This window comes from Podarcis erhardii, assembly GCF_964252035.2.
Source record: "Podarcis erhardii genome assembly, chromosome: 3".
In the NCBI taxonomy this organism is placed as follows: domain Eukaryota; kingdom Metazoa; phylum Chordata; class Lepidosauria; order Squamata; family Lacertidae; genus Podarcis; species Podarcis erhardii.
The window spans coordinates 85,417,127-85,429,382 of NC_138507.1; the positions used below are offsets into that span (position 1 = coordinate 85,417,127).

General features: G+C 47.8%; 1 protein-coding gene and 1 long non-coding RNA gene across 6 annotated transcripts in view; one reads left to right on the forward strand and one right to left on the reverse strand.

Annotated features, from left to right (window-relative positions):
• TMEM63B (transmembrane protein 63B) overlaps positions 1-3,908 on the forward strand; it is a 76,354-nt gene extending 72,446 nt beyond the window's left edge. For 4 of the 5 annotated variants that reach the window (XM_081856052.1, XM_081856055.1, XM_081856053.1 and 1 more), the window contains one exon: positions 877-3,908. In XM_081856052.1, the coding sequence (XP_081712178.1) occupies positions 877-1,044 (168 nt within the window). In that variant the 3' untranslated portion in view covers positions 1,045-3,908. The remainder of the gene's footprint in view (positions 1-876) is intronic. The other variant, XM_081856054.1, reaches the window with a different exon arrangement.
• LOC309338751 overlaps positions 1-12,256 on the reverse strand; it is a 565,035-nt gene that overhangs the window by 424,651 nt on the left and 128,128 nt on the right. The gene's annotated exons all lie outside the window — the stretch shown is intronic.

Below are 12,256 nucleotides of genomic sequence, written 5' to 3' on the forward strand. Positions count from 1 at the left end.
GCCAAAATTATTTACAATCTTTCACTCCAGTCCAGAGTCCCATGTGTGCTTTGGTGCATGTTCAGAGCTTCTGCATGAGCCAGTTTCTCCTTTTGCTGTAGACTGGAGGAAGACAGTCCACTTGCCCATCCTCACCTTGTGTGTGTATGTGTGTATGGAGCTGCACCGTACATTGAAGTGAATGGTGCTTTACTGGTACACCAGAGCTCTCCTTCCTGTGAACTGGGGTGTTCGCCTCTTTTTGCCCTCAAAATGTATCCAGTGAGAGAGGTCACAATTCACCTTTTTCACACACGAGGAGCTAAAGCTAAGCTATCTTGCTGAGACAGACCTATCTGTCGCAGATCTGAATTGCAGCCACAGTATTACCGCGAGGGGTTACTTCTATTCCTAGGGATGAAAGGCCCCTTGCAATGGGTGGTTTCTGAATAAGGCCTCAGTAGCTCCCTTCAGGCTTGATAAAGGAGGACAGAATCCTTGATGCAAAGGCTCAGGGCAAGGAAACATCAGGCCGAGGCTGTGGAGGATCCTCAGTGCAGGTTTTTGAGGCTTCAGGGCTGTGTTTCTTCTACTGGATGTCTCAAGATCTTCATGAAATTAGGGCTGAGTGTTACACCTCAGAAATATTGTCGTACTATTCGAGCCTAAGCTCTGGAGTCACACAGCCCTTTTTTTCTCCTTCTCCCACCGTCATTTTGCTGTCAAACTATTCCACACAATATAATTCTGTGTCAGCATGACTGCTCTTGGGCTCCCGACTGCATGGCACTTACCCATCATGCTCTGCTGCCTGAGTCCCCACAGAGAGAGGAAGAGGGTGGGGGGCTAACTGGTCCATTGTTTTATTCTTCTCTTCTTTTTATACCGGCTCTGCAGCAGAAGTACATTGCCCAAGTGCTGCAAGATTCTTCACCTGAGGGCGACGTGGCAGAGTCTGAAGAACAGGGGTCCCAGGACGAGGAGCTCATCAACCCCAACGGCATAAACGATACAGATTTCCAGTCGTGCGAGGACAGCCTGATAGAAAACGAGATCCATCATTAGGGGCGCTGGAATGCAAGAGGGGGCAGGGGGAGTCCTGTGAGCTGACGAGGCTGCTGGGCACCGGTTGTATATGTGTGCGTGAGAGGGAGTGAAAAGCTGTGTATGTGTGAGAGAGGGAGCGAGACCAAGGAAGCGGAAGAGAAGGCAGCACGAGACGAGACAGGTGGCATCCATTGCTCCTTCCTACCTACCTGGCTGCTGCATTATTGCTCCTTCCAAGATGGGGAGAGAGACAACCTGTCCCGTTGCTCTCTCTGTATTCCCCCCCCCCCTCTCTCTCTCTCTCTCTCTCCATCCTTTAGTATGGGAGGAGGATTTCTCTTACAAGCTGCCTACCCTGAACACCATCTGAAACACCCTACAAACCCAAGATGGAGCAGAGGAAATGGCCTGCCTCTTTGCTCCATTGTGGCCGGGATGGGGAACAAAAGGAAGGTGCAGCAGAAACCAGGCGAAAGATTCTCCACCTCCCCCGTTCCCTGCTCCCCTGTCTAGAATCATGAACACTAATAATGTATTAGGTCTGAAAGCGAACTGAGCTTTAATCAAGGCACTGAGTTTCCAAACGAAGAGTCGAGTGGCTTTGAACCTGGCTGGGATCAGGGATTCCAGCCTAGCGGAGCTGTTTTGTTTTTTTAAGAAAATCTGTGTGTAAATCGCCCTCCATGCCTGTGCATCAGTAAGCATTTCATCTCTGGTGCCCGAGGCATGACTCTATGACGACTGCGGTCTCGGCCAGCCCTTTCCACTCTGTCTCTCCAGGGATGGCTGCCAGAGCGTGGTCTCAGAGCCAGAGGGATGCTGCGTGCAGGAAAGGGCCCCTGCTACCAGGAATGCTCCTCGATGAAAGCCGCAACTGGAGAGTGCCACCCAGCAGCAGAGGCTGCCCCCAGGCAGCTGCTTGGGGCAAACGCAGCTCCAGTAGCAAGAGAGCCCCCTTGCAGGGCAAGGGGAGCGCAGGGGGATTGGCAAGGAAGATTGTCCCAGGCAGGCTGGCGGTACTTCCCTTCTCTTCCCTCCCCGCTCACAACTCAAACAATGATGGTAGTCCATGTTAAGTTAGACCCAGGGGTCTTGAAGCAGAGGTGCCATGATTTGGGCTCTGCAGCATTTTTTTGCACTTTTGTTTTATCTTCAAAACTGACTAAAACCCAAGCCGCCCTCTTGCCCGATCTAATTTTTAGGGAGGCAGAGGAGGGAAAGATGGGTTGGTTTCCTGAAGACTGCTAGAGGGGGCAAGACCACAGGATCCCGGGCGCCGTGAGGCTTCTGAGCTGGTCCAGCTGTGCCCCGGGTCCTTGCTTTTGAAGCCTCTCATGCATTTTTAGTAACTGGCAGCTTGGCTCCTGTTTGATCAGGCTCCCTCACCCCAGCCCCGCTGCCTTGCATGTGACTCCAAGGAACTGCCTTATGACTCAAGGTGTCGCTGCCTCCTGAGCTTTCCTTTTCAAAGGGTTGCGAGAGAACCTTCCATCCCACCCATTGCATCATTTGCACAGAAGGTTGGGGTTGCCCAACTCATAGGGCTCTTTTGTTTTTGTTTTGTGCTTCTGTAAGATTGGCATGAGCCAAAGGGTGGCACAGAATCCATTTCTGTGAGCACGTCGAAATCTATTCGGAAAGGTATTTCCAGCCTTCAAGGGAATGGGCAAATAGAAGGGATACAGGTGGAGCCAGGAATGGCCTTTGGGGTTGTTTTGGGGGATGTGGGGAAGCAACGAATCCCCTTTCACTCTTGGCGAGTCTTGCCTTCAGCTGGGGACACTGGGCCTTTTGTCTAGGTTGAGTTGGTTCTTATTCTTGAGCTGAGTATCTGCACCGGACCCATTTCCCAAAACACCCAAATGAAAAGCCACACACAAAAGAAGGCTATTTAGCTGTCTTAAATTTTCCATTCCCTTCGTCTCCACAACACTGTCCCTCCCCTGCCGTAAGCAGTCCTTGAGGGATGCTGCCAGTGTTACACAGAAGCAGAGACCAAGAGACCAACCCTCCCTTCAAAGAGGAAGTAGGTGCAATTCGCTGTCTTTGTTCTTCCAGCCAGGGACCTGAAGCGTTTTCAAAGATGGGACTAAATGTCTCGATCGCTTTTAACACTGGGCAGGGCTGTGGAGTGGGGACTGATCCACCTCCATGGGGGAAAGCAAGAGAGCTGAAGCGCAGGAACACAAGATGCCGTCACGATTGTGCAAAGTCACGGACAGTCACGAGTGCAGCCAAGAGAAGCCCTTTGCTTCCCGCTTCTTGACTTAGGAACCCCAGAAAATGGGGAGAAGGAGCTGGACTTTGTACTCCATTCTGGGAGGAGACACATGAGTTTGAGGAGGAGCCCAGTTCGCCCTTGGGAGCTGGGCCATAGCTTGGGGGGGGGAGTGTCCAGGAGTTGGGGGAAGGGGGGAGGAGCCTGTGTTCAAAGTGACCCTTATTCCTCCCCCACCATGATCATCACCGCCGCCACACTGCTGCTGGAATGCATGTGGGTTTTATTTTAATTGTTTAAGGATGTTTTTCTTGGATACTGTCTAGAAATAGTATGTGTTCCATGCCAGGGTTTCCTGTCCACCCCTGTACTGGTCCCTTGGCATCATATTCCTAAGCCCAGCCACCACTGCCCTATTTGCATCGGCCCCACAACCTCAACTTGGGATGACTGGGATGGCCCTGGGATCTCCCTGTACATACAGCTGCAGCGCAGGGCTGGCCTATGCTGGTGATGGATGGATGTGTTGGGTGCGGACCACTGGTGCCCCCCCTTGCAGGGAGCTGTGTTCTAACTGGCACTGTGTCTGTGTAGAGATGTGTATAATACCCTGTATATATTTGTGTAAAAAAAAGGAGAAGAAGAAAAACAGGAACTTATCATATTTCTAGTCTCTGTGTGTGTGCATTTGGGGAGTGGTGTAACAGGGATGGGGAGTGGGGGGGGAGAGACCAGCCTGCTGGTTGCGGGGAAATGAATGCTAGCAGATAATATCAGAATTCAAGGTGTGTTTACATTCCCATTTACTGTGGCTGGTGATTATCTTTTTCCACAAAGTCGTCAAGAATAGCATCATCTGGATGGAAGAGAAGACATGCGTAATTATTTAAGTGGGGGTCACTGTAGATCTTAAGGAAGCAAAAAGGCGTGTTGGTAAGGGGCACCTGAATGCTGTTAAATTATAATTAGCCCTGTTTAAGTGAAGCAGGTTGATTAATTGGGTGAAATCTGCCCCAAATTGGGCGAAATCTGCCCCAAATCATAGAAACACGAGGAGCTGCCTTATAACAAGTCAAGTCAGAATTTTCTACAACAGTAGTGGGGAACCTGCAGCCCATAGGACTACTTAAGTCCACCAGGCCTTGCCACTTGACTTGTGCTGTGATTTGGTCCAAATCATGTCCATGTTTCTGTCTCCTGATGACATCGTGACAGGTAAACCTTGGGGCCCAAGTGAAAAGGAAGAACCAGAAGCACGCTCTGCTCTTCAAAGACAGTTCCTTGGGAGCCTCAGCTTGACTTCAAGTCATGGTTGCTGCTACAAAACTGAAGGGTGCTCCCAATTCTTCCATTTGATCCTGAGGTTTACTGCTGGAAACAGGCCCATGGGTGCAGCAGAAGGGTTGCTATGCCAAATAAACACTTCTCTTTCCTTGCCTTTTCTGGGCATCTGTCAACCCTAATGACAGAACATATATCCACCATTTAATTTAAAGAATGGAGCAGGCACCTTGCATCTAGAGAGGTTTATCTGCCACAGTGTTGATGAGCTTGACCAGGACTTCCCAGGGTGTGGAAATCTCTTGTGCCCATCTCCATATCTCAGCCTGTCAGTCAGTCACTTGGTGCTACAAACTACTGTAGAGTGCTCTGTACAGTGCAACCCTTGAGTTGGTTCAGAAGCTGCAGCAGAATTCTACAGCTGGGATGGCTGCTACTATCTAAGGTCTATTAGTTTAGAAAGCCCTAAAGAATATAAAGCCCTTAACAACTTGGGACCAGTGTACCAACAAGATCGCCTTGCCCACTAGACTGCTTAAATCGGTGGAACGGGCACCACGTAACACCCACATTTGTAGGAACGTGATTGTTTAGTGTGGCAGCAACTCCACTTTGGAACTCCCTGCCTATTGAGGTCAAGCAGCCGCCTTCACTACTTTTTCTGGCAGCTGCTAAAAGCATTCCTGTTTAGGCAAGCCCACTCAGATGTTTAGAAAGTCAAGGTAAATTTAAATCTGTTTTTAGTATTTTAGCTTTTGTATGTTTTTAAGTGTGGCTGAATTTTTGTTTTGTTTTGTTTTGTTTTATCGTTTTGTAAACCGCTTTGAGTTTTTTGTTCTGTTTTAACAATGAAGCAATGAAGCCACGATAAAAAGAGTAAAGCGAATCGCGAAAGGATTTCGCTTATAAAATTACCCATTGAAACAGCAATGTAGTTTAACTATCGAGGGAGCCATATCTATACCCGCCTCTCTTGGCGCATCCCGGACTAAGTAATGCCCGGGATGCGCCAACAGAGGGAGCTCGCAAGTTTCGAAAAACTGATTCGTTTCGCCCAGAGCCGAAGCTCCAGTCCCGTTTGCCCACCGAGATCCCGCAGCCTGGGCGGGGCGGCGGCTTTTTAGGGGCCCAACCAGAAGCTGGTTACGGGCCAATCGAGTAAAACTTGCGGAGTCACGGCAGCTCTTGCAGCGCACGCTGAGTCATGGCGGGGCGCGGGGGCGGCAAGCGGCAAATTCTACAATTAAAGGCGCTGGGTCTCCAGCTCGCCGGCAAGCCAAGCCTCTCTTGCCCGCCCCAAACTGAGCACGGAAGCTCTCCAAACCGAGCCGGAGGGGCGAGTGATCTTTTCGAGGGTTCATCTCATTGGCGAGGAAAAGGCACTTTGCACATGCCTCGCTCGGAGCCGCTGCCACGTTACTCCAAGCATCTCAGCCCCCACCAGTGCGGGAAACTAGTTCCGGGGCTAAGCGCGAGATGCAACGAAACCCTGAGTGGCAGCTGCTTCCCCGCCCCGTCGGGCTGGGCGTGGCGGCGGCGGCGGCGCGGCCAGCATAGCTGAGGCCTGACTCAGAGAGCGGGGCTGCGGCTCCAGAAAGACGCAGTGGATCCGGGCCTTTGACCAGGAGGGGGAGGCGGGCTCTGAGACGCCGAAGTTTGTTGCTTCCGGGCTTATTAGCTCATGGTTTGCCTTCAAATGCCCCCCAAAACACACACACACCCGTCTGAAATGCGGACTAACCGAAGTGCAATCTCTGTGCTCTCTGTATAACTGCTGGCTGTGCCCATCATTGATAATGCAACACAATGCACACACGCAATTGTCATTGTTTCTGAAAAGATACTTAAGTTTGTTAGAGCTTTGTTGCTTTGCCGCATATATACCCTCAAAGGGAGTTAGTGAAAAGATACTTCTATGTAACTCTTGACTTGCCACTTTATGAACAAGATTCTCAATTTCCTGCAAGTTGCACAGAATGTAGTACAGTAATGTATTCTGGAAGTATGTACTTGATTCTGACCAAACTAGCATTGGTTGCCAGAAATGAAATACAGTGGTACCTCGGGTTAAGTACTTAATTCGTTCCGGAGGTCTGTACTTAACCTGAAACTGTTCTTAACCTGAAGCACCACTTTAGCTAATGGGGCTCCCGCTGCCACCGCGCTGCCGGAGCACGATTTCTGTTACCATCCTGAAGCAAAGTTCTTAACCTGAAGCACTATTTCTGGGTTAGTGGAGTGTGTAACCTGAAGCATATGTAACCCGAAGCGTATGTAAATCGAGGTACCACTGTATTTATCTAGCCCAGTTTTGTCAGCCCAGCTCCTCAGGGTTTCAGGTGGGGGCCTCTCCCAGTTCTGCCTGGAAATGCCAATGTATGTTCTCTAACCACCAACCCACAACCCTTCCCCTGATGTCCCCCTCACCAGCCCTCTGAGCACACCATTCCCCTTTCCTTTCAAGGGTGGCAGGAGGAGGGGGTTGCATTAGACTTGCCTTATATATACTCAAGCCACATCTGTGGCTTTTCCATGTGGAGCTCCTCCACATGCCAGTGCCAACATGAATGGATGCATGCATGAAGCAAGCCTTAGCATTGTTGCCACCCATCAAGCACAGACACAGCAGACAACTGTTATTAATTACTCCATGCTTCCACCAAGCAGTTTGTGGGCCCCCATTTTATCCTTGCAATAAGCCTGTGAGGTAGGTGCAGCCTTTCTCAACCTGTGGGTCCCCAGATGTTGTTGAACTACAACTCCCATCACCCCTAGCTAGCAAGGCCAGAGCTCAGGGGTGATGGGAGTTGTAGTCCAACATCGGGACCCACAGGTTGAGAGCCGCTGGAGGGATGCCGACAGGTGGCCCATGGTCACCCAGAAAGCTTCAAGCAGGAGGGATTTGAATCTACGTCTCCTCAGTTTTAGACCCACACTAAACAACATGGCTCTACTTTATGATATTTTAGTAACAAACTTGGGTGCTGAGTGTATGCAGCCAAAACAGGGCTACTTCTGAAAAGAAGGAAGTACAGGTGCAATAGAATAATAGAATTGAAGAACTGGAAGATACCCTAAGGGTCACCTGGTCCAAACCCCTGCAATGCAGGAATCTCGACATGCAGCCCCCCCATCCAGTTTGAACCATACCAGGCCCTGCTTACCTTTGCAAATGTGCTAGAAGTTTTATTGCTGTGCCACTAGAAGCTGTCTATTGTCCCATCTAACTCAGTATGGTCTTTGTTGATTGGCAGCAGTTCTCTAGGGTTTCAGACAGCATTTTCTGCTAGTCCTACCTGGAGATGCCTGGAATTGAACCTTGGAACTTCTACACCGCTAAGCCATGGTCCTTCCACACAGTCAGTAAGCTCAGAAGAACCTCAGTGTTTGCATAATTTTTTTAAAAAAGAGGGGGAAAGGCAAAAGCCCCTTGTGGTTTATCGTCAGTGTTTACATTGCATGTTACATTGTTGGCACTTGGTGGTAATATCAGTGGCTATACCTGCTTAGTTGAAAGAAACCACGGAGTGCAAATTGTTAGATGCAATGCAGTCACACCTAGTCAAAACTAGAAGCGTAGCATGTAAGCAAAAATGGATGACCAGAGGAAAAAAAATGCCCTACCCTGCAGGATAAACATACTTCTGAGAAGCCACCTGCCTCTCTCTCCTTTCCAGTTGCTACCCGCTCCTGTTACCTTGTCATCTCTATTGTGCTTGTTACCAGGCACTGTGTATTGATCTGCTCAAAGACGACATGGAAAACAAATAAAATGGAAGATTCAGGTGAGCTTAAACAAATAGGGGAGGGAGAGTTCCCAAGCCACTCTCACCCAGCCACATTTCTCGGTGTTGCCTTCCCCAGCTCACGCAGCAGCACCCTGCCTGGACATTCCTCTTGGGCATGATTTAGTACCACAGGCCAGCACAGCATCCCTCTGTTCACACCCAGCCAGACATGCTGCCAGTGATTTTTTTACAGTCCAATAAAGACATGTACGCATCCAAACAGTGTAATGAATACTGCCTGGGTATGCACACACAACTGCAATAACATATACATTGTAAATCCAGCGGGGATGACAACAGTGAAAAGACAAGGGACATAAATGTTGTGCTTATTCCATTTTAAAGAAGAGACATGCACTGAGATTGCAGTCCCATGCACACTCCCTGGGAGGACTAGGTCCCACTGCATATTTGCCAAGATCTCTTCTAAGTAAGCATGCAGAAGATTGGCAGCATGACTATCTACAGATAAACTGTCATTTTAAAGCACATTGTTCCTCCCTCTGTGGCACTCCCATTGCTCAACCATTATCCTAGCTCTCATAGGGTTTCAGTTGTGTTCAGATGGACTAAAGGGCTTCAAGGCCAAAACAGGCTATGTACACATGTGGGGTTTGAAATGCACAGGGCTCTTTTTTGCGGAGTTTTTGTATGTAAGTGCTTTGCAGTTGTACATATACACTAACATTGCCTAAATTGGGAGTTACTATCCATGCTGTCTGTACATACAAGTGGATGAAGAAGAAGAGAAGAGTTTGGATTTGATATTCCACTTTATCACTACCCAAAGGAGTCTCAAAGCGGCTAACATTCTCCTTTCCCTTCCTCCCCCACAACAAACACTCTGTGAGGTGAGTGAGGCTGAGAGAATTCAGAGAAGTGTGACTAGCCCAAGGTCACCCAGCAGCGGCATGTGGAGAAGCGGAGATGCGAACCAGGTTCACCAGATTATGAGTCTACCACTCTTAACTACTACACCACACTGGCTCTCACTGGGTGAGTTTACGAAGCAAAGTGCATCAATCTTTTATTCTGTGCTCTACTCAGTTAGTCTACCCACCCACCATAAGCACTGGCAGAAACCAAGTAACACCTCATCACACCTGTGAACGTGCAGTTCTTCAATCAGTGTATCATGAGGTCTACTCCAGCATGAGGCGACCTGTGTACACGGCAGGAGTGCTTGAGAAGTGCACTCCCGGCACAAAATGGATTAAACCCGTTCCTTTAGCTCAAGCAGAACCCCCCAAATGAGCCTGTATTCAGCACTGTATTAACACGCAATGTGTACATGCCCCAGGAAAAGCCTCTCTGGCTTGAATGGAGGTCAAACGTTTAGAAGGAAGGCCTGGCTATTAGGGTAGCAGCAGACAAAAGTCTTAAATCAGAGGGTGTAAAGATTAATAATAATCATAATCACTCATTCATATTTCAAGACAGGAGAAATTCTCAGCAAGGTTGAAATGCCCATTCTTGGTTACGTTCAAGATCAAAGGGTGGGCAGTGCATTTTAACCTCATAGAAATGTTTATTTATTTCTTTGATAAAATATATACAGCGCTTGGTTGTGGAAAAAGCCTCAAAACAGTTGTCAACAAATTCCAAACATCATCCTCAGCATTTATGGAGTGCCATCAGTGTGCAGTATTTAAGGACAGGTCCCTTGCCCTAAGGAGCTTACAATACAAGCATTGACACAGGGGAAGAAGGGAGCTCAGGAAGGAAAGGGGAATTAAAAGCGGAAGCAAACAGGGAAAGAATGTGCAGTTGGTTCAGTTAATACATGCCTGGGTTTGGTTACAAGGTTATTTATTAATATTGCTGCTGCTGCTGGGGGTCATTTTGCATACACTTAAACTGATTGCCACAGACTCTTTGCACTCCATTGCCATTTAGTCTTGACATTCCCGCCACTGCTTCCATCGCTGTGTACCTAACCACTCTGTGCATCTGATGAAGTGGAGCCTAGTTCACCAAAGTAAATAATACATTTTTTGGACACTACTATAAAAATACAGGATGGGCACATAGACACCACCTTATACTGTAAACCAACTGACCGACAAACATATCTACATGCCTCTAGCTACCATCCCAAACATACCAAACAGTCCATTGTATATAGCCAGGCACTACGTTACAGCCGCATCTGTTCCAATTCTACAGACAGAGACTCTCACCTAAGAGATCTACAGCAAACCTTTTTAGAACTAAAATACCCAACAGATGAAAAAACAAAACAAATTCCTTCCAGTAGCACCTTAAGTTAGACAACAGATCAACACCCAACAGATGAAACACCCAACAGATCAACACCCAACAGATGAAAAAACAAAACAAATTCCTTCCAGTAGCACCTTAAGTTAGACAACAGATCAACAGAGCCAGACTGATACCCAGAGAGAACTTGCTGCAAGACAGACCAAAAAAAGAAAATAACAGAACACCTCTAGCCATCACATACAGCCCCCAAGTTAAAACAGTACAACGCATCATCAGAGATCTGCAACCTCTCCTGGACAATGACAGTTCTCTTTCTCAAGCTCTGGGAGGAAGACCTTTCATTGCCTACAGACAGCCACCCAGTCTTAAACAACTCCTAACCCACAATAATACTACAACCAGACCTAACACGGACACTGGCACCAGAGCCTGCAATAAACCCAGATGCCAACTTTGCTGCCACATACACCCGGACAACACCATTACTGGCCCCAACAACATCACACATACCATCTCGGGACTATTTAATTGCTCATCGTCTAACATTGTGTATGCCATAAAATGCCAACAGTGTCCTTCAGCTCTCTATATTGGACAAACAGGCCAGACCTTACGCCAAAGAATAAACGGACATAAATCGGACATCAGGAATCACAAGACAGAGAAACCAGTAGGAGAACACTTCAATCTCCCAGGACATTCTATACAAGATCTCAAAGTAGCTGTTTTACTACAAAGGAATTTCAGAAATAGACTGGAAAGAGAAGCTGCTGAATTACAACTTATCACCAAACTTAAAACCATGGAGAAACCTGGTCTGAACAAAGACCTTGGATTCTTATCTCATTATACATGACAAAGCCATTTTTCACCTTTTCACCCCTTGCTTTTTCCTGTAAGACCTATTGCAGTCGTTAAGAGTCGTCAACAGGCTCATCACAGCTATCTGCCAATCACCCATTCCCACCACCCTTCTGAGTAATACCCCTCCCCACCTTCTCACTATATAGAAGGGTCTGGAAACTTCTGTTTCAGTGTATCTGAAGAAGTGTGCATGCGCACGAAAGCTCATACCAAGAACTGACTTAGTTGGTCTTTAAGGTGCTACTGGAAGGAATTTGTTTTGTTTTGACTATGGCAGACCAACACGGCTACCTATCTGTAACTCAAAGTAAATAAGTTAGCATTTTTGGTTGCTGTTTTTGCTGCAACACAGACAAAACTAACCACACAGAAATAATAATGAATTATTATCAGCATCGCCACCTGTATGCTGCCTTTCAAGGTAAAACCTCTGGAGACAGCTCACAACATACCGAAGCCATCAAACTCATCAGAATGTGGCATAAACCCACAACCTATGTTAACCAAACACGAACACATCCAAATATATTATCCTGGCAGCAGTCTGAAACAGCACAATAAATTACATATGAATCCTAGTAACTAAAAATAAGATATGGAAAACACCCACTTCGTTATTTTTCAGCAAAGATTTGTGCTGTTAGCCTGCCGATAGAAACTGTTCAATATGATAGAACCAGTGACTTGGGACGGGACAGGAGGGCAGTGGGGAGGACAGGAGCTTATGAGGATGAGATCTGAGATAAAAGCGGAGCGGAGCCCCCCTTCCTGAAATTGCACCCTACGGGTGTGAGGCGCCCAAGGTCAATATCACACAACTTCAGGCTCCCCCAAATCTCTATCACCAACCGATGAT